Raw genomic sequence first — 22,657 nt, 5'->3', positions numbered from 1 at the left:
GCTTACAGACTTTCTTGTTGGATGGAAACTTTCTCCAGGCCCTTCCTCCTGAGTTGGAGAACATGCATCAGCTTAGTTATCTTGGTCTTTCTTTCAATGAATTCACTGACATTCCAGAGGTTTTGGAGAAATTGACTGCTGTGGATAAACTTTGTATGTCTGGAAACTGTATGGAGACCCTTAGGCTACAGGCTTTAAGAAAAATGCCTCACATTAAACATGTGGATCTAAGGTAACTATTTTTAAGAAATATATCCCATTTAAGTGGTTGGCTTATATTTAGGAGTGGGTTATAGCCCTTTTGGTGACATTCTTCTGCAAGGCAAGCAAGCTGGTTAGTTGCAGTTTATGGTGAATGAAAACCATATCATTGAGAACAAAGTGAGTATTTTTTCTCTTTGTCCTCCTTTTCTGTGGCTTGAGATAGGTAACAGCATTGAGCATCTCTTCTTTTTTAAATTGTGTTTCCCTCCTTGACTTCCCTAATGTAATATAATGTATTCATTAAATTATTTATTTAACTTATTTATTTTAATTTCCTATTTTTTCTATCCACATGGCTCTGCCCTTAGTTTACTGTTCTTTACAAAAATAAAAAATTCATAACCTCTCATTAGGCCCAAGTTTGACCAGAACCTCCACTCTCACACCTCACAAGAGCAAGGAACCTGCATTTTGAATCCTGATCTTGCTAAACTCCAACTAAAAACCGCTAGCATAGTCCTTGCTACATTAAAGATGCTCAGTGATTATCCCTAAGTATGTGAGGTTCAGTTTTAGTTCTAACATGCAAAGAACCAGTACACAAGGAGGAAGCTATTCTAAATTTCTCTTTTTTAAGGAAAAACGAGTCTGTCATGGGACTGAGGTCCTGCAAAGCAACATATCAGGCTTAGGCCTTCATGCTGATTTGCCCAACTTGATACTTTTTCAACCAAACTAATTCCTCCATTAGCCAGGGGTTGATGACCACGTAATAATTACGTTAAATCTTGGGCAAGATATTTAATATCTCTGCAACTGTGTTCTCATCTCTAAATTATGGTTAATAATAGAACCTAATTCTTAGAGTTTGGGAAGGAATTGAGTTAAATGCCTCACACTTCCAATGTGTTTTATGTATCATTCTTATTACCTAATTGAGGACTCTTTTTACTCATGGAACCTGCTTAGGCATCATTCTTGGACTCTTTACAACTCCCATTTGTCAAAGGTGGCTCTTTCTTTGCCTTACTACCCACTTTCCTCTCTGTTGGTAACCCTGGACCCTCACTCAGACCTGTTGACCTTTGTCAGTATAAAGAAGCATCATCTTTTGCTCCTTTTCTTCTGCATTTATTTGGTCTGGCCTTGGAAACTCATTTATTCCAGTCCCTCAAAGAATTGCTTGCCTTGGGGCACCTGGATGACTCAGTCGGTTAAGTGTCAACCTTCTGCTCAGGTCTTGAGCTCAGGGCCCTGGGATGGAGCCTCACCGCTCCCTGCTCAGTGAGGAGTCTGCTTCTCCCTCTCCCTCTCCCGCCGGCTCGTGCTCTCTCTCTCTCAAGTAAATAAATAAAATCTTTGAAAAACAAAAACAAAAACAAGAATTGCTTGCCTTTCCCTTTCCTCAGACTAAAGAAATCATGCCTGTTGCACCTGGGGAAGCGTTGGTTAGCAATTTGCAGACATAGAATTCTTAATTTGAGGAGTACAAATGGTAGTACTTTATCTGACTTTGAGAACTTTTTGGAATGTCACAGGAGACGGCACTAAACACTTTAACTTTCTTGTTAACTTTCTAAATTGTTAACATTATTTGTCTCTGAGTCGCTTGGATTTAGAAAACTTTCATATTAAAGCATTTAAGCGCTTTTAAATGGAGTCACCTAGATTTCTAGTTCTAATTGGATCTTTTTAGAGGAGATCAGTTGCAGGACCCCAATCTTTCTCTAACCCTTAATTTCTCTTCTTGGGACTAATTCCACCTCAGGTGCCTCCTGGATAATTTTACCTTGGTTCCCCCCATTAGCACACTTCACCACACCCCCTGTGAAACAGTTCAGCTTCTTTCTTTATTCAACTAGTTCTTCCCCTGGATTCCTATTTTACTGATAGCAACATCACTTCATTGTGTCTATAGACATGAAATTTTGGACCCTGTCTCTGGTCTACCACCAGATTCTATGAGTTTCTTCTTTCACAATGGTTTCTCTCTTTGTCCCTTCCTTTTCCTTCTCGCTACTGCATCTGTTTCCATTGTGTAGCCTCTCAAGCAAGCACAGTCTTGCCCAGAGCCTTCGGTTCTTTGGCTGGAGGTATTTAAACTCTTCTTATCTGGTTTCAACCTACTAGCCTGTGAGTCCCTTGGGGATGCGGCTCTAGCTCAGAGCTACTCAAAGTGTGGTCCTCTGACCTGTGCTGGGAAGCCAACTATTTGCTACCTTTCTACAATGAAATATGTATAGAAATTGAGACTTAATGTTTTAGAAACATACAGTGATTTGACATTGCCACAGTATGCAAGTAGACTCATACAAGCAACTCATCTCATTGCACGGGGAATAGACTCGTTTAGCTGTTGGTGAACTCACTTGGGGAGCCGCCTGTGCTCTGGGCTGTGTCCTGGTCATGTGCAGTAAGACTATACACATCAGTACATGATAGATTAGAAGTTTAGAACAGAGCTCATTCACCACAGATAACCGAGAAACACTGCTCTTCTTTATCCTTGTTATCCAGCGTTAGCACTTAGTTGATACTTTAACTGCCTAAGCCCCCCTTGCAGCTTCTTACATGCCTTGCGCTCCTGCACTCACGTGTGAAGTCCTCCCTGCGCTTTTCTCTTCAGTCCAGAGGCTGTTCTGCCCTAACTCATGCACTGCTTTCTTTCCCATTCATATCTGTTATATTCTGCCTACCCTTGGGATTCAGATGAGGTGCTCCGTCCATTGCACCTTTTTTGACCATTCTCTGTATTTTATACATCAGTTACGGCACTTAACACATACTTGTAGTCTTTATATTTTAAAGCATATGTGATTTTCCTCACTAACATACTAAATCTGTTGACAAACACCTTTTCTTCATCTCTTATTGACACAAAGCCATAGGTCATCATCCTGATCATCACCATATCTTTCGTTGTTTGCATACTATGGGCACATACTTCATTTCCCAGCTGCCTTGTAGTTGACAAGGTGTTATCCCCATTTTACAGATTAGAATTAGGCTTAAGCAGAGATACTAGGTGACTTGTTCAAGGTCAAACGCAAAGTGATGAGCAGCAAACTGGCACTAGAACATAATGCTCTTTCATACTGCCTGTCTACACACAGTAAACCTCAGTGAATATTTATGAAATAAATAAAATGGTTGTGTTTACTGGGGATTATTGGAAGGAAATTTTAATCACATTTTGCCTCCTTGAAAGTTCATCCTAAATATATATTATGGTTTCAGCCTGAAATCTTTTGAATTTGAATCCTGACAGGACTTGGCAATTTAAACTGAACAATTCCCTCTCATTATAGATTTTCTTTTGTCTCCTCATTAAACGAACCTTTAATTATTTTAGTGTTAATACAGTGAAATTACAGGAGGGAGCTATTTCAAATGAAGATGATAATGCCACATTTTGAAAGTTACCTACAGTGTAAAGTAAGAAGAACATGGGACATTTTTTCAATTTCTATAGTCTGTTGTATCCAAAATGAGATTTTTTATTTTTTAATTTTTTAATTTTTTTTTTAAAGATTTATTTACTTTAAAAAGAGTGTGTACATGACCTGGGGGAGGGGCCAGGCAGAGGGAGAGAGAATCACAGGCAGGCTCTGCACTGAGCACGGAGCCCGACTCAGGCTCAGGCTCAGGCTCACAACCCTGAGATCATGACCCTAAGATCATGACTTGAGTGGAAACCAAGACTCGGACGTTTGGGGCGCCTGGGTGGCTCAGTCGTTAAGCGTCTGCCTTCGGCTCGGGTCATGATCCCAGGGTCCTGGGATCGAGCCCCGCATCGGGCTCCCTGCTCCGCGGGAAGCCTGCTTCTCCCTCTCCCACTCCCGCTGCTTGTGTTCCCTCTCTCGCTGTCAAATAAATAAAATCTTTAAAAAAAAAAAAAAAAGACTCGGACGTTTAACTGACTAAGCCACTCAGGAGCCCCTAAAATGAGATTTTTAAAAAATTCTGTGTACATATACTAGTAATCTAGTGAGCATTTGGAAATAGGCAAATTGCTGGGTTGAGGCCAGTTTTTAAATCTTACAACCTGGAATAAAAAAAGAAGCAAAAAAACAAATCCTCTTGGGGACATTTGAAGAGGCCATATGCTATGCTTACAGATTGACAAATCCTAACTCTTTGCTATCTGTCACTCATCCTTGCGTTTCAGTGACTTTATGATATTACTATTAATAATTCAATTACCATCATTTTATTTTCTTCAGTTACCATTATTTTATTTTTTTCAAAGGGCAAAAATTCACAACCAAGAAACTTTAGCTTTTTCCTAAGCTCCAACCCTCATATTAATGCTCTTCTAACCAAGTACATTATTTCAGCACTTTGTTGGCTTTGTAATGAGAAGTACAGGGTTCTTATTGTTTATTTGTAAAGGAGTTGGGGGTAGCCTAGCAAACTAGGAATTGAGATTTTCATCTGTTTTTCTCCCTTTTGAAGTTAAGTGTATCTTCATTCTATTGATTCCTAGTCCCCATTACTACTTAGTTATCTTCTTGGCAACCCACCCATAGCAACTTCAGTCTGTTAGCTAACTAGTTCTCATGGCCAAGGTTCTGCCAGTTTTCCCGTGCCTTGCTCTATCCCAGATTTATTGATCCCATTGTTGTCCTTGTTTTGTAATTTCTCAGCGAATCCTAGATGCCAAAGTATTTTCTGTGCTTTGCTCTTCCAAGCAATATTTTATTTTTATTTTTTTTAATGGAGCCCAACATGGGGCTTGAGCTCACGACCCTAAGATCAAGACCTAAGCTGAGATCAAGAGTCGGACACTTAACGCACTGAGCCACCCAGGCACCCCTCAAGCAATATTTTAAGATGGAGATAGTTTTGGTAATCAGTTCTTGGTCCTGAGCCAGCCAGAAATCCAGATGTTTGCATTCTTATCTCTGGTGCATATGTGGCTCCCATTCATTCCCTCCCCCCACCCCAAAGTTCTCCCTTAAATTCTGTCCTATATGAACTGCTCATCTCCCTGCTCACTAATCCTTCTCCTTCCTTAAATATTCAGTGTAGTTCTAATGTGCCTAACAGGCTGTTCTAGGTTTTGTTTCTTGTGTTCTTTCAACTAAATTCTTCGAAAATAAATGATTAAGTGGATTTTTTTTCCTCTTCAAATGAATTAAGGTAAAAATCAACAAATGTGCTTCTCTTCCAGCCTAAGTGGTCCAAATTGTGTTTCAGAATATATTGTCAAGATTAAGACCTTCATGGAGTTGTAGCTAAAAATAACCAAAGAATCTGGCCAGTTAAGGAAGTCCAGATGTAGAGATTAAAGAAATCATGGAGGACTATAATATAGTGAGACTTCTCCATACCTCAGCATATTAGGGTGTGGCCATTTATTTATAGCACTGCAGTTAATTATAGTCTCTGTTTGTGTCCTTTCTCCTCAAGACTGAACGTAATTAGGAAGCTAATAGCAGATGAAGTGGATTTTCTTCAGCACGTCACTCAGCTTGATCTGCGCGACAATAAGCTTGGTGATCTAGATGCCATGATTTTCAACAACATTGAAGTTTTACACTGTGAAAGGAATCAGCTGGTGACATTAAACATCTGTGGCTATTTCCTAAAAGCGCTCTATGCCGCTTCTAATGGTATGTGATATAGACCACATCAGAGTTTCTCTTCTGGTTCCAAGAATTGACTCAGCACCATCATCTCTGCCTCACTCTGATTTTTACTTTGCTCATTTAATAAAATAAGTGTCAGATATTGCTGAGGTAAAAATCATAAAAGAAGAATGCTGGTATGGTATTTAAAAGAACCAAAATGGAAGATTTTATAGGTCCCAACTTGTTTTTCTCATATTGCGATATTTAGGTAAATTACTGCCCCACTCTTGATTTGGCTCCTCTGATTAAAAGGCCTTAATAAACTATTTCTTGGACTACCCTGTTAAGATAGTAAATCTGGAACATGATTTAATATGGGAGAGTGAAAATGAAAGGAAGGTCCATTTTGGACTCTACTTAGGGTCTCAGATTTCATGCTCCACTAACAAAGGAACTAATCCTCAGAGAGACCTGAATTATATACCCACAGGACACCACAAATCAGGAGTCTTACTCATTTAATGAGATCTCTCTTTCAGAATCTGGAAATCATGACAGTTCTAAAAAAGAAAAGATCATAGGGACATATGTTACTAAAGTGAAGATTTCAATTCCCTGCAATCAGAAAACCGAGCGAAAACAACTATTCAGTACTACAAGTTGAACAATTGTTTATCACGTACTTGTTCTATGAATAGTGTAGTGCACGAGTTCTAAAGGATAGGGGATTTTTTTTCTTTTTTTGAAATGAGTTTATTGTCATCTCATGAGAGAAACAAGCCAAATGTCAGATAGCTACAAGTCACTGAGGGTTATAGGATTTGGATAGCCAGGAGGCACCAAGTGGGTGTTGAAGAGGAAAGAATCTTAATGTGGTCTGTTCGGCAGATGGGAGAAAACAGGGAATTCTGAACTCATAGGTGCCCACTAGAAAATGGTGAGAGGTGGTTATGGAATGCATGGCTTGGAGTCAGATGGTGAAGCTTTGAAGCTAGTGTAGTAAACGCTAGAGAGCCCGTGGAGATTCTTAAGTAGAGGGACACATGATGGAAGTGATGCTGTAAGACTGTTCCGGTTAAAGTAATGTACAGGGTGCATTTATGGGAGAAGAGTGGAGCCCTTACCACCTTGCCAATCACCATCATTGTAATGGTTTTCATGGGAGCAAATGGGAACTTGCACTCAGGACTACAGATGTTGGTTTGAGGCACATCTGTTAGAGGTGGAACCTGCAACCGTGAAGTAAGGTTAACTGGGAAAGAGAAGAGCACTGGAACCAGGAGTCCACTTAGAAGACCCTCCCAGCGGGCGCCAGGATAGGCAACCAAATAGATGCTGAACTGGTGAATTACAGGGTGAGTGTTTGGAGAAGCAGAAGGACACCTAGAAACTACTCTTAGAAACGAAGCCCTAGGTGGATGGTGGTATCCTATTTCATACAGTTTTGAGGAAGGGTTTTCAGATTGGAGTGGAGGAAGTCATTTGTGACCCTCAAGAGTATGGTTTCAGTAGAGTAAAAAAGGCAAAAGCCAGATGCGTATGGTTTTATGGAAGGAATTCCAGATTTAAAAAACTGTTCATACAGTTAATCTTCCAGGTAACATTCAGCATGTATAACAAGAGGAGAGCCACAGTAAGTGGTGGGGGAAAGGTAGGAAAGTAGGAGTGGTTTATTTCAATCTCTGAATAAGATCTTGTGATTAAATTGGAAGTTCTCTGTACTTTCCTGTGGTTTCCAAGTTTAACAAATGGATGTATTGTACTTCCTAACCTAAACAATGGTGAATAAAGCACAGTGATGATGTTCTACATACAAAAAGTCTCTGTGTGACTTGAATGGTAATGTCTTTGTGTTTTTTCCCTGCCTCCTAGAACTTGTTCAACTGGATGTTTACCCAGTTCCAAATTATCTGTCGTACATGGATGTTTCAAGGTAAGATGCCAAGTCCTAGAGTACTCTAGAGTCTGCTTGAAAGTTATTTAGATCATCCCGTCTGAGCTTATACCTAAAGACTTTTTATATATTTTGACAGTAAATATTACAAATTAAGGGCGCCTGGGTGGCTCAGTTGGTTAAGCGACTGCCTTCGTCTCAGATCGTGATCCCAGGGTCCTGGGATTGAGTCCCACATCGGGCTCCCCCTGCTCTGTGGGGAGCCTGCTTCTCCCTCTCCCTCTGCCTGCCACTCCCCCTGCTTGTGCTCTTGCGTGTTCTCTCTCTCTCTGTGTCAAATAAATAAATAAAAAATCTTTTAAAAAATATTACAAATTCATAGTTTTTACTTATCTTCTGAAAAATCTACGTAAATATCTGTTAGTTAAAATATTACATTTGTGTACTATAGTTCAAAATAGAAGAATCAAGGTATTATGTCCCTCTAGACACCAATTTGACCACCATGTTTGGGCCTGAAAGATTAATGAGTTGAGTGTCATACGGCTGGAAGGTCCAGAATTTCTTTAATTATATTAACCATATCTTCAGTCTTCATTTTAAAAATGTTGTGCTATCTCTCTTTGATATTTTTTTCCTTCCCTCTATTATTTTGCACCTATATCTTCTTGCTAAGTACCCTTAGAAAATAGCAACTAAGCCTACCAAAGTAGGATTTCCATCCGGCCTGCTCACTTTTCTCAGCTTATTTGCAAACAGGCTGACCATCTCACCTTTTATACAAATTCACTACTGCACTGTGTCATGTTTACTCCAGTTCCCATAAATATAGTAGACTTTTTTCTGAAGGCATAAAGCATGTATTTATACAAATTAGACTTTAATAATCTTAACACACTAAAACTGAAACTTTTAACATAACTCCAAAGGAAATATCCAAAATTTTCTGAACAACCACAGTACATGGGGGTTTGTGGCCCACTCAGTGTAGCAAGTGTTAACTCATATCAGTGTGCAAAATCCAATACAACTGCCATGTAATTGGTCGGGTGCAGAATTTGCCTTTAGTTATAAAAATATACAAATAGTTATTTTAATAAGGTTCTCAGAATTATGTAAGAAAGTGTCAGAATTATTACAATTAAAATTTTATCAGAAATTTATAATTATAAAATACTTTATGAATAGTGCTTCATGAATTTTCTGCTAAATTCTTGTCAATTTTGTTTAATAAACTTGAAGTCAGATTTTACCTGATTATTTTTTTTTAACAGGCTTGAATGCTGTTATCTTCAGCCTTTAAGAACAGTACTGCAGTGGGTTTGCATACATGGGTATATATAAATATCTTGAACAGATTTATTTCAGAGTCGGCCATAGAGTAAATCTATTCTCCTTTTATTTATAGGATGTAACTGGCAAATGGTTCCCACTGAAACCCCTAAGTGAGATTGAATTGGAAACCCTGTCTTGCTTTTCCCTGAATTCTGCCACTTAAATGCTATCCATCTTTCTTTATAATTCTCATGTCCAGAATCTTCAGTGTAACTCGCTGTGCCTCATTCGCCTCCCCAACTAACTATAGGACTTTCTCTGAGAAAAACTGACCCCCCTGACATAGCTCTGAGTATTTCACCCTCCTCCTTTTATGTGAGTATTTATGTTATCAACAGGAACTGAGCTGTCACCCACCATGGTGTTTACTAGGCCCTCAAGTTCGAAGTTCCAGGTTATTTTTATCGCTGATAGGAGTTTTATTGCTCTATATTGAGGTTCTTTATAGTGAGAGGGACTTTCACTCTCCTATCTTATGAAGATGTTTTAGGGGTTAACTACTATAAAATAATTAAGTGGGTCGATCTCCAGGGCTTCAAAGCCAGAACCATGTGTACCTGTACAGACACTAAGAAAATAAGGCCACCTTTTCTGTATTTGAATTGAAAAGTTAGTACACTAGCAAAATTAAAGAACATGATTTTTAATCATGCTACCACCGTTAATATCACAATGGTTTTCACTTTGATAGAGTCCTGTCCGAAGCATCATATTTGCATGGAATTGTTCATCTGTCTTTAAAGAGTTGTGCTCATAATGTACATATCATTTTATATTCTTTGTGCCTGGTCATTTCACGCATTTAAAAACGAAGAGAAAAGGCTAATCATCCATGACTGGGGAGCTACTCATTGTAGTAGATTTGTCTAAGAAGTGATGAGTTCATTTAGTGATAAAGTCAGCATTAGTTTAGTTCCCTTGTTTCTGCTAATTATAATTGCCATCTTAATGCATAAGCTAATGTTTTCAAATAATTCTGAGTCTCACAGGTCTCTGGTGAGACTGGTAACTGGTACCATTTCTTTCCTTTTATCTATGATCTATGCTTTCATGATACCTACTGGAGTTAAGAAGTATTAAAAATGTAAATTGGAAAATAAAACTACTTTATGCCATTTTACTTAATTGAAAGAATGTGTATGTTTGCTTGTTTTGTTTTGTTTTTTCCAATATAAGACATCCTCTTGCTAAGCTTGCATGGGTTTATAGACTTCGTAGGATAACAATTCTGGGAACCAGACCTTTTATTTTTTTAAGACTTTAGAGATGATATAACTATGTCCTTTTCTACTTTTTCTTTCTTTCCTCTTCCTTGTCACACTTCATCTTGCTTCTAGATTAAAGTGAATATACATATCCTTTTGATTAATATTCACTATACTTTGGTATTTTGTTAGAAGATTTATTTTGTGTAGTTATTCTGAGTTTCAAACCATATTTTAGGCCAAATTCCAATCAAAGAAAAAAAATTGTATATTCTTATATTTAGGAACTGCTTAGAAAACGTGCCTGAGTGGGTATGCGAAAGCCGAAAGCTAGAAGTTTTGGATATTGGCCATAATCAAATATGTGAACTTCCTGCACGGTGAGTATTACAGACTGAGTGAGAGAATCTTAAATTAGAGCAGTTTTTTAATAATTTAGCTTGTTATTATGAACTCCTAAAATAATTTGTTTTAAAACCTTATTTCTAGTGTCTTTTATCTCATATGGTATCTCTGAATTATAAACTTTCTTCATGCAGTGGAGAGTAGGGTGAGACTTTGTCAGCCAGGCTTTCCAAAGCCACGCAGGGTGGTGCTTAGGGGATGTTTCTAAATAAGCAGTGTTTGAAAACTCAGCGAACAGTGTGTTCACCTCTGTAATTTCAGTTCTTTCAGAATCTTTCACTTCTGTCTGTTGACCTCACATGTCTACCTTCCCCACAAATAATTCTCAGTTTTCCTTGAACATAACTTTGGAAAAAAGGATTATTAGATCATTAAACGTAGAAAGAGCAAACTAGATTCTGTTTTTCTTGGTATGAAATTTGGAATAAAGGTCCAAGAACTTTTCTTTCCTTCTCTTTTCTGTCTTAATGTGTATTATTTTTATTTCATAATTTTCACTTCAGTGGCAAGATTTGTAACACAGCCATGTCATGAGGTCTAGTGTCCTTAGATACAAACAAATATCTTCAGGTTAACTAATTCTGCTACAAAATATTATTGACTGTTAGTGACTAGCCATGCAATTAATAACAAAAGGTAGCCTATTGCAGTACTATCCTATAGAATTTTCCATGATGGTGGAAATGCTGTCTGTCTTTTATACGACGAGTAACTGTGCTGTCCAGTGCAGCTGGACTAGTCACGCATGACTGTTGAGACTCAGAATGTGGCGAGTCCTAACTGAGAAGTGCCAAAGTATGCAATGTACAGTAGATGCAAAGTATCTCACTAGTACTGTATGTTAATTACATGTTAAAATAATATTTTGGATATATTGGGTTAAATAAAATGTAAGAATGAATTTATCTGTTTCTTTTCACCATTTTTAATGTGGCTACTAGAAAATTTACCATTACATATGTGGCCTGCATTATATTTCTGTTGGTTAACACTGTTAGAACATAGATCTTATAAAAGAAATCTGGGTTACATTTCGATCCCTGGAAAGCTCAGTTGATTTTACTTTGTTCCTTGGCCATATGCTATACCTGGAATTGCAGTCTGTTTGAAAATGCTTTCTGCTTTAGAGTTTTCTGTTGACTGAGCCTTTAGGCAACCCAGTGCAGCCCAGCACCATTATTAAGAGGACTTTGGTGCTGTGCCCTGTGGACAGAAGTGTGTGTAGGTGTGAGGCCAACCTGAGAGAGACCCTTTCAGGAGACAAACAGCAAAAATCAAGACAGACGCCTACTAATGGGGGAATAAGAATTTGTTGAAAAAAATCTTGCAATGTTACCTTTCTTCTGTTTTCTCTGTTCTCTTCCCCACTTCAACCTCCCCAATCCAACAGATAAGCAGCACAGTGGTGTCTAAGGCCTCTGTGTTCACTGCAGGCTTCAACAAAGATATTGTGTACACAAACCCAACAATTAAGTAAAGATTAACAGATATTTTATCCAGTTTTCCCCAAAGTTAATTAATCTTTGATTTGATCTGCATTAGGTGGGCTCTTTTGGGGTTCTAAACGAAGGCTTATTTAAAAGCAAATTGCAAATGCCCCGTGGTCAAGGAATTAAACAGAGTGTGTGTGTGTGTGTGTGTAATGTGTGGGACAAAAACAATATATACTGTTTTCTTACTGTGTTTAGTTGCAAACTATCAGCTCTATCATTGATCTAATATTCAGCAAGACACAGTTCATTAGAAGCTGATTTGATAGTCAAGCTTTGTTTAAGCAATGTATGTAAAGTATTTGACAAAACAAATTAATATTTAGAAATGGAAATGTATTAAAAGGAAAATAAGGTGTTTTAATGCTTAGTATCCAGAAGAATTCAGCTAAGTCCAGTAATTAGCATTTAAGACTCATTCTGTAGTTGTAACATCTCTTTTATTTGGAAAAATCAATATAAAGATTTTGTCATCTGTCTTTCAGTTATCCATTATTTAAGGATAAAGTGTGTGTGTGTGTGTGTGTGTGTGTGTGTGTGTGTGTGTAAATAATAAATAACACATTCTCCCTTCTGAATCCTAAATTGCACCCCAGGCCCAGTAAGACAGTAAAATTAGTGAACCAAATCCTGAATTACTGGGTTGAGGTGAATTACAGAGACCACCCCCCTGTGAAAACCGTGACTGAATGACTGTCCTGGATAATCTGTCTTGTCACACTGATGTCATGCCAGGTACCAATCATGGCAGCGTTGAGACAGGTTGCTTGTGTCTCTGTGAACGAAGAATCTGGTTTCGACATTTAAAGTGAATAAAGTTTGGCCGTCGCGTGGAGTGATTTTAACAGCCCTGGAGGTCCCTGAGTGAGGTCACAGGGTGGAAGGCAGGAAGTTGTGGGGGTGGCCTCGTTCTTTGACAGCACTGTACATGAGGTCTCCCTCCAGATTGATCCTGATGCAAAGTATAACCTTGCTCTGCCACAGGCCCCACATTTCTGTGTTTAAACCTGGGGCCTGTTTTATTCTCTACAACTGTTGAAGAAGTCTGAATTTGGTCATACAGCAGATTTATATTTGATTAAAGCATTCATCATTTGTAGCGGTTTTGATAACCCGTAGAAGAAACATAGCCAGGGTTCCAAACAGCTCTCTAGGCACAAAAGAGAATAGTGAATTAAGTGCATTTCCTTCTCTTTGGGAGGGGTCTCAGTTTTGTCTAGGATTAAACCAAAGAGAAAAGAAAAATATACAGACTTAGGGAAGTAAGGAAAGGGAGAAATATTGTGGTTGTGAAATGCAAATGAGGAAAAATGTAACACTTTATCAGTTGGCATTTGTAAAAGTTTAATCAGAGAGAAGAATCCTTATTTAATGTTGATCCTGTAGGTAAAAATTGATCGACTTTATTTATTGAGAATCTGCTGTGGGTAAAACGCCTGTGTTCCATGGCAGACAAGACATGAGCCCTACCTTGAGAAGCCTACAGCCTTTTAAAGCATGGCTTCTGAGTCTAGCAAAGTTAGACTATTCCCTTCAGATCTTCTATGAAACTTGTTTTTCTCTCTTTCATTAAGTAGAGCTTCTTTGTTAAATAATTCCTGTTGATCGTTTTTCCCACCCTCTTTTATTTCTTTTTTTTTTGTTTTACAGTATGGAAAGTATTGAAATATAAAGAGCTCCAAGTTTGAGCTTAGGAATTTGCAGTTGCTCAGAATAAATTTATGTTTCTTTGGAGAGAGCATTTTAAGTGTTCGACTCCTGTTCATTTTTTTTATTCCTTATCCCAAATTAGCGCTAAGTAGGCTTCCTTCTGTCTTTGTCCCCTCTGGCACAGCTTATTTTGTAATAGTAGTCTCCGGAAGCTGCTGGCAAGACACAACCAGCTGACGAGGCTACCCGAGAGGCTGGAGAGGACCTCAGTGGAGGTCTTGGATGTGCAGCACAACCAGCTCCTGGAGCTGCCGCCGAACCTGCTGATGAAGGCCGACAGGTACGGTAGCTTGTTTGTTTGGGTTATTCATCAGAGTTGTAGAATGCCCCCTCGTTAGCATTCTTGTCCTACGTGGTGTGTGGACTTTCTTTTCTTTTATTATATTTATCTATTTGGGAGAGAGAAAGACAGAGACAGAGCATGAGCACGGGGTTAGGAATCAGAGGGAGAGGGAGAAGCAGACTCCCCGCTGAGCAGGGAGCCCAACATGGGGCTCTATCCCAGGACCCTGAGATCATGACCTGAGCCGAAGGCAAATGCTTAACCCACTGAGCCACCCAGGCGCCCCTCGTGCAGATTTTCTGATTATCTAAGGTTTTACCAAGAAAATGGTTCTCCAGCCACTTCTCTGTTTGGTAGGGGATGGAGTCAGGGGATATCCTGTAGGTTCTTCGTTAATTTTGCTGCTTTCTGAGAGGAGTAAGTTGAGTCGTTCATAAGCATAAGCACAGCATAAGTTTGCTACCTGGTCATAACTGGTGCAGGTTGCTCCAGTTTTAGCTGAATTATCTTAGGATTCTCTACTCTTGCTTTCACATATTTGTGATTTGGGGTGACAGACATAGTTTTCCTAGAGTTTGCTAAGTTCTCTCACTGTTGTTGTTTTCTGACCAATTGTCCTTACATTTACCACAGTTTTCCCTTTGCATTTAAATTATTTTCTTTAGAACAAACTTTTTCTAAATAGCTTATGTCACTAAGTAGTTAAAAACATTGTTCTGATTTGAGGGGGAGGTTAGTTTAAACATTCAGTGAAATCTCTTTTCTGTGGAGAGTTGCCACATGCAGAACTTCCCTTAAAGAAAGCTTGAGGTTAACTGAGTGTTACCTTACTGTAGAACATCTTGTTTGCCTCAGGGGCCTTGTGCATCATACGAAAAGGCCCACAGCCTGATGGCCTGCATCATTTTGACCTCTGCTAATGTTTATTTTTAGTGAGTGACCATTACTTTAGAGATGATATGAAGGATTTAACCTTTACTATACCTCATGAGAAAGAGAAAAAAGTAAAGTTTAATTTTGTGGTTCTCTTACAGAAGAAAACAGTGATGGGTCTTTCTGCCTTAAAATATAAATTTGAAATATGTTTCAGCATATGTGATTTTTCATTGGTGAAAAGAACTCTGCTTTCCTAAAGTGAATTAGACACCCGACCATGTGTACCAAGCTCCCTGTGCTTATTCCTGTCTTGATACTCATCACACACTGTATTATAATTTCTTGTTTACTGTCTGTCCCCCCATTAGATTATGAACGCTGTGTCCAGTGACTGTGTCTTAATTATAGTGTTATCCTCAGCATTTTGCAGCATGTCTGGAATAAAGCAGGGTGCTCAACAAATATTTATATAATGAACAAAAGAAAATTTAAGGAATTTTAAATACTACCTTCACTGTTGGATTTTCATCTTTTTTCCTATGTCCTTTAAAAAAAAAAACTTCTTAATCAAAATATAGCTTATAGTCAAAAAACTATAACTCTTAAGCATACTGCTCAATGAATTTTTACATGTATACCCCTATAGTCATTGCCCGGATTAAGATAGAGAACATTTTTAGTTCTCCCTGCCTTTTCCTTTTGTTTGTTTTTTTCCTCATTTAAAAAAACATTTATTCTTTGTACTTAATATAAATTACAATGAATTCCTACTGGGATAGTTATAGAGAAATAATGGAATTGTGAGAAAATGGGATTGTTAAATTGTAATTGAACAGTGCTATACCATTCCCCTGACAAAAAAGAGCAATGTTTCAAGATCATTTAAAGAATTGTTCTTACTTCTGCATTCATATCAAAATACCGTTGACCCTTGAATAACATGGGGGTTGGGGTACCAACCCCCACACAGTCAAAAATCTGTGTATAGGGCGCCTGGGTGGCTCAGTTGGTTAAGCGACTGCCTTCGGCTCAAGTCATGATCCTGGAGTCACAGGATCGAGTCCCGCATCGGGCTCCCTGCTCGGCAGGGAGTCTGCTTCTCCCTCTGACCCTCCCCCCTCTCATGCTCTCTCTCTCTCTCATTCTCTCTCTCAAATAAATAAAATCTTAAAAAAAAAAAAAAAAATCTGTGTATAACTTTTGACCCCCCCAAATTTAACTACGAATAACCTACTGTTAACCAGAAACGTTACCGATAATATAAACAGTCGGTTATCAAATATTTTGTATAAGTGTATTATATACTGTATTATGATAAAATAAGCTAGAGAAAAGAAGTGTTAGAAAATCATAAGAGAAAATACATATACAGCACTATACTATATTAAAAAAAATCCACGTAGTGGATCCATGCAGTTCAAACCTGTGTTTTTCAAGGATCAGCAGTGCAGTGCATGGGTGTGGGTGGCTAAAGACACATGCTTTTTGTCGTCCCGAATACTGTAGGATTTAGTCTCTTCCCCTGTGCAGAATTCTAAGTGATATTGTAACCTCGTGTTTTCTTTCTTAAGGCTAACTAGGCAAAACTCGGGTGCAGTTTTATCGTGAGAATCTACTTGTTCTCCTGGACGTCTACACTGAATCTACAGAAACAAGTAGATAGATAGAATCCGATATAGGAGTCTGAGATAAAACCGGTTCTGAATCTGGCCAAGTCTGATAAGCTCATGGCTAATGGAGTAGATAAATAGGCTGGAACTCTCCAGTAGATAATGAGTCTTTATTCATTTTTTAAAAGGACAGTTCTGTATATTTTTAATTCTCTAGAAGCAATCAGTAAGCAGTGAATCTCCTTGGTGCTGGGGCAGATCTGAAAACATGTCCCGGAGGGGGAGCTCATAAGTGGAGTCGAGGAGACTGTTTTCGTGTTCAGAAAAGAATTTGAGTGGGGCAGCTGTAATTTAAATTCCTCCACAGGTGATTCTGCTTACTGTTGACTTTGTGACCCGGCGCAGCTCACTCTGAATCTCGGTTTTCCCATGTTGCATATTCTGGACAGTTCCCAAATGGAATCTGTAATTTGGAAGTGGAAGGATTGTGTGAACTGGAATATTTCTAGTAACACAACGTGGAAAATTAGGGACCTGAATCAAGCCACTGAAAGAGGACATTGCTGTCATGGAGAGGATAAGCTGCGCTAACGGTGTAGGCTGAAGGCATTTAGGTGGTAATTCCCAGTCTGAATAGATGGGTCTATCCAGAGCCAGCTGCATTTTGGAAAATAGGAGCTGTGGAGGGGGGATTCGCCAGCCTCTGTAGGTCTTGGGAGGAGGGCAGGCATTGTGAAATGTAATTCTGGCACAGGAAAGTCCCAAGTGGGAGGCCAGGCGAATTACAAGGAGTGGGCATCCTCCTTCATTTTATGAGAGGAAAGCAAATGACCGAAAAAGGCTGAAATGAACTTTTTCAAGAAAGCGTATTTCAGTGCTTTTGTTTTCCAACCATGATAATAGCCACCTCTCAGCGTGGTGTATTATTAGTCATGACTCTGAGTCAGAAAGAAGAGTTAAGAGTTTTGGTCCTCTCAGGCAGATAGCGTTGTGAAAGGGATAATATAAAGTTGATGAATGCTTTTTTGAATGACATTCTTGTATTACTTCACTTGTTGGAAGACAAGAAACACAGAATATTTGATAATGATTCTCACTAAACTATTTACTGCTTTGTAAATGGTTAATATGTCTACTTTCCCCTTTCCAAAACCTAAATAATGGAGGTTTAATCTTTAATTTAGAGAGAGTGTGCATGCAAGCGGCGGGGGGAGGGCCAGAAGGAGAGGGAGAGAGAGAGAACCTGAAGCCAACTCAATGCTCACCTCAGCACGGAGCCCTGCATGGGGCTCAATCTCACAACCCTGAGATAATGACCTGAGCTAAAATCAAGAGTCAGACGCTGAACTGATTGAGCCACCCGGGTGCCCCTCTATCTAAATTTTTTTTTAATTCTATTTTTTTTTACTGAGGCTTAATTTACATTCAGGAAAATGGAGCGATATTGTGTATTAGGTTTGATGAGTTTGGGGGGAAGGAATAAACCAAAACTGACAGTTGTGGGAGCAGGTCAACCCAGAAAACATGGAGTTCAAAATATGAAAGAGGGTTTTTGAGGACAGAATCTCTGTAACAAGCTTCTTGCAGGTGGGTTCATTTGTGACTTGTTCTAGTTTGCATGATCCAGGCCAACATCTTGCTGACCCAGGACATTGAAGTCACTGTGCTGGGTGCCCCAGGGCATTGAAAGTGACTTCGGTAGTACCCTCAAGGGGCTCACAGTCTAATGCAGACTTTAAAATAATTACACAATAAACCATAATAAAAAGTGGGTTTCAGAGGGGAAATGATACGGTTGGTTTTAATTTAGGCTCCTGGCGTGAAGAACGGCACTTTGCTTTTGGATAATACAGAGCTGTTTGTTTCGTAAATAGCTTCAGGCAGTAATGAAACTTTGCTTCAATCCTCCTTCCATTCAGTTAGCTCCAAAATACAAATCTTAAAAATATATAGATGCACCTTGTTTCTTTCTTTCTTTTGTGGTAATAAATTACTGTGGCCAGTTCTGTATTTGGTTATATAACTGAAGAGAGGGCCTGAATACAAGTCTTCATAAGTTATAAATGGTTTAGCTCGTGCTCTAAGTGGAACTTGTGCTTGGAAGCTTTAAGAGAACTGTCAGAAAAACATGCGTCATTGGACACAGAGCAAAGACTGAACTTTGACTCTCTTGTGAGTTTTTCTTTAGCTCGGAGTCTTGCCTGCTAGAACCAATGTCATGGTTTTAATCACATGATGTTGTCTGTTAAGTATTACAGCTTTAGAGTGGTGTATATTAATTTTCCTTACCTGGTGGTAGAAGGTATTTGGTAACCAAATGAGAGAAGGAAACCTGCTTTAAATTAGATGACTTTTAGTAATACCTTTCTCTTCCTATGAAAACTTTAGACCAATTTTATTAAAATTCTTAGGGCTTGAACCAGCAATGTTAGCTTATGAGTTTACTCTCTGTATTAATCTGTGAGTTTTGTTTATTTTGACTTGCTTTTCATTGGCAGCTCAAAAACTGTAGACAGATGTGAGATGTGATGGACCGTGTGTTGCCAGGAAGTTGACTGTGATTTTGTGTCTTATGATGAGGGTGGGATTTGGTTCTCTGGGGTGAACTGGCAATATTCTAATCTGGATCTCACTGTCCTAGATCTCTTATCTTACCTCTTTTTGCTTAGAGTTGAAGATCTCCTTGATGGAAGCCCCCAGGAGTTTCAGATAATCAGTTTTTATCAACAGATGGGCAGGGTGGGGTAGATAGTCACCCGGGGTCACAGAGCAGATGGATGAGGTACAGCCACCCTTCTATTCATGAAATCTTGGTGAGGGCCCCCTCCTGGTCCATCTCACAGCTGCACACTCATCTGATGGTGGGAGAGCTGCTGCTATAGGAGGCTGGTCTAATTTACAAAGCCACAGCTGAACCTTTAAAGGAGAGTTGTAGATTCCTGTTGTCGGTGGACATTAGGGTCTGATTTTATCCCTGGTTAGAGCAGTATAAGGTGCTTTAAGGGGTGGGAGTGGGGAGAGTGTATGTGCGAATGAAATACATGGTAATTATTAAATATCCCCTGAGTATTAGTCACATTACAGACCATAAGTTTTAGTGACTCAGTACATGTGTAAATATCAAGGGGACTAAACGGGAACAGAGAATTTGGAGATTGTGATCAATTGACCATGACAACTGGTGTCTTTTGGCAAAGACAGAGATTTCTGGCATTTTTAAGAGCTAAGTTGCCTACACTATTTTGTTTAAGTGAAGAGAGCTAACTTGTAAAGTTCTGATATTTTGAGAATAAAATTACAGTATTTCTCATAGTGTGTCTACAGAATGCCCTGGGGTACATATTAAACATGCAGATTTCTGGTGCTTATCTCTGTTCTACTGATTCAGTATGGCCAATCATCAGAATCCTTAATTCCACAGAGTTTTGAAGTCTTACCCTGACCTACTTAATAAGACTATCTGGGAGTTGAATTTGAGAATCATGTACCTTCTGATAGAAGAGCACAATATCGCTTCTGTCTATTTTTGCCAAAAATGCACATTATTCTAATGATAAAACATCAAATCTAAATTGAGAGACATTCTACAAAATAATTGTCTAGTACTTTTCAAAAGTGTTAAAGTTGTTTAAGACAAATAAGACTGACTAAAGGAGGCTAAGGAGGCATGATGACAAAACGTATGTGGGACCCTGGATTGGATCCTGGACCAGATAGAGGACATCAGTGGGATAATTAACGAAATTGGGATAAGGTCTGTAGATGAATTTGTAGTATTGCATAAATGTTAAATTAATTCTTAATTGTACTTAATTTTTAAAACTAATTCTTTTTGTGTTCTTATTCAACAATTCTTCCATCTGTATAATTTTTGTTCCTTTACCTGATAGCCTTGTAGCCAGGCAGATTTTCATACCTTCCAAAATAATAGTTCTGTTAGACTGTATGCAATTTTCTTCACTTGGAATCCCCGCTATTAGGTGGTGTTGCTAGGCAATTAATAATTGTGGTTCTCTTTTCAAATTGATTAGTGGGGTAAAACATTAATTTGGTGGGTTTCTACCAACACTTTAAAAAATTAAGTAGGATAGAAACGAATAGAGTCAGATTAAGTAGTGATTGTGAAACTTTTTTTTCTACTTTTTAAAAAAGATTTTATTTATTTATTATTTATTTTTAAAAGATCTTATTTATTTTAGAGAGAGCACAAGCGGGAGCGGCAGAGAGAGAATCTCAAGCAGACCCTGGGCTAAGTGCAGAGCCCAACATGGGGCTCAGTCTCACGACCCTGAGATCATGACCTGAGCCAAAACCGAGAATTGGGTGCTTAACCGACTGTGCTACCCAGGCACCCCAAGATTTTATTTATTTATTTTAGAGATAGAGAGCAGGTGGGGGGAGGAACAGAGGGAGAGGGACAAGCAGACTCTGGGCTGAATGCAGAGCCCAACACGGGGCTCCATCCCACAACTCTAAGACCAGGACCTGAGCTCAAATCAAGAGTCGGATGTTTAACCGACTGAGCCACCCAGGTGCTTCTGTGAAACTTTCACTTATACATGTGTATGTTGCATCTGTACTGGGTGGTAATGTAAAATGTAATTTGTACTCTTGGTTACTATCAAACATTTGAAAGCCCTTCCCTTAAGAGCTATCAGCCTTCTGAAGATAGATGAAATTGTTAAAAGTGTTGTTCTGTACAGACAGATGATAAGGAATTGAGAGTGTTTCACAGTTCTGGGACTTTGGGGGCCAGAAATCAAGGCTTTGTGTAAAAGTAGAAGAGTTTTGCTGGGCTTGAAATCTTAACCTTTTGCATTTTTAATAGAAGTCCCAGTACTGAGCTCCAGAAAAACTATTAAAATGCGGAATGCCGGGGTGCATGGGTGGCTCAGTCCATTGAGCATCTGACTCTTGGTTTTGGCTCAGGCCATGATCTCAGGGTCGTGAGATTGAGCCCTGTGTTGGGCTCTGCACTCAGCCCAGAGTCTGCTTGAGATTCTCTCTCTCCGTCTGCCCCTCCCTCCACTTGTGCACTCTCTCTCTCCAAAATAAATAATTTTTTTTTAAATGCAGAAGGCTTGGTATACTTAAAATAGGTAAATCGGTTTTGATACCAAATCCTGCACTTTGTTTCAGTGACAGAATTTGGCTGTAAAATTTAAGGGTGTGCTGGAAATTACTAAAAAGCAAACAAACAAAAACAAAACAAAACAAAAAAACCTAGATGAGCCAGAGCAGATGGACAGAATGTGCCAAGGAAGAACAGAGCAATTGCTCAAGAAGCAGGAAGTGGATTTGTCTCCCTGCTGTTGTGGGCAACTTTCCAAATGCTTTAGGGCAGGAGCTGTACATGAGTTTTTTCTCTGCAACTTTTGTACTTTCTGCTAAGAAAAGTTTTTGAGTACTAAGTTATCTTAAGGATGGAGTTTAAAGTACTGTGCACATGTAGTTTTCACACTACCCAGCAGGTGCCCTGCTTCACCTCCAGAATTTCAGGAGAGAAGGGCCTACGAAAATGTCCTCAGGAAAATGTTTTATTTTTACTGTTTTTTAACATTTGAATTTTGGAGAGATGTGTTAGGGAATCATGGACTCTTAAGATTAATGAGGTCTGGGTTTTATTTCTGGCTTTGTCATTAATTACTGTTTAATAATTGCCGAGTAATTTGACCTTTCTCAGCTTGCGTTTCTGTCTTCGGTGAAATATGAGGGGGCATCTCTGTGATGATGGGAGAACAAAATGGAATAGAAAATAGGAAAGAGCTGTGGTCTCTACACAGCACCTTACAGATGAATAGAAAGCAGTCATATGTGACTGCTTTTTCTCTATCTAGCAGAGGAGGGTCGCCTAGTGAAGAGGATTATATGGATGAAACATTTCTTGGCACGTGAACCAGTCTCCTGTCTTTTATACAGTTATCACAAAAATCTATAAGGGAGAGGCTTAAGGAGGTTATCGCATCATCTTGAGTTGAGACCAAACTCAGCGCTTTAGGAATTTTTTTGGAGGTTTTGAAAGCAGTGGGTGGGGTTATATACCCTGATTTTTTAGTTAAACTGTTAGCCAAA

The 22,657-nt window shown here is 38.9% G+C and overlaps 1 protein-coding gene across 1 annotated transcript in view; it reads left to right on the top strand.

The window, feature by feature from the left end:
* PHLPP1 (PH domain and leucine rich repeat protein phosphatase 1) overlaps window positions 1-22,657 on the top strand; it is a 208,933-nt gene that overhangs the window by 156,236 nt on the left and 30,040 nt on the right. The window contains exons 6-10 of the mRNA XM_081801065.1: window positions 2-232; window positions 5,617-5,819; window positions 7,650-7,710; window positions 10,496-10,591; window positions 13,941-14,096. Coding sequence (XP_081657191.1) covers window positions 2-232; window positions 5,617-5,819; window positions 7,650-7,710; window positions 10,496-10,591; window positions 13,941-14,096 — 747 coding nt within the window. The remainder of the gene's footprint in view (window position 1; window positions 233-5,616; window positions 5,820-7,649; window positions 7,711-10,495; window positions 10,592-13,940; window positions 14,097-22,657) is intronic.

Source organism: Leptonychotes weddellii, chromosome 13, assembly GCF_054177405.1.
Source record: "Leptonychotes weddellii isolate Sample4059 chromosome 13, ASM5417740v2, whole genome shotgun sequence".
In the NCBI taxonomy this organism is placed as follows: domain Eukaryota; kingdom Metazoa; phylum Chordata; class Mammalia; order Carnivora; family Phocidae; genus Leptonychotes; species Leptonychotes weddellii.
This window is presented reverse-complemented; position numbering and strand designations above follow the sequence as displayed.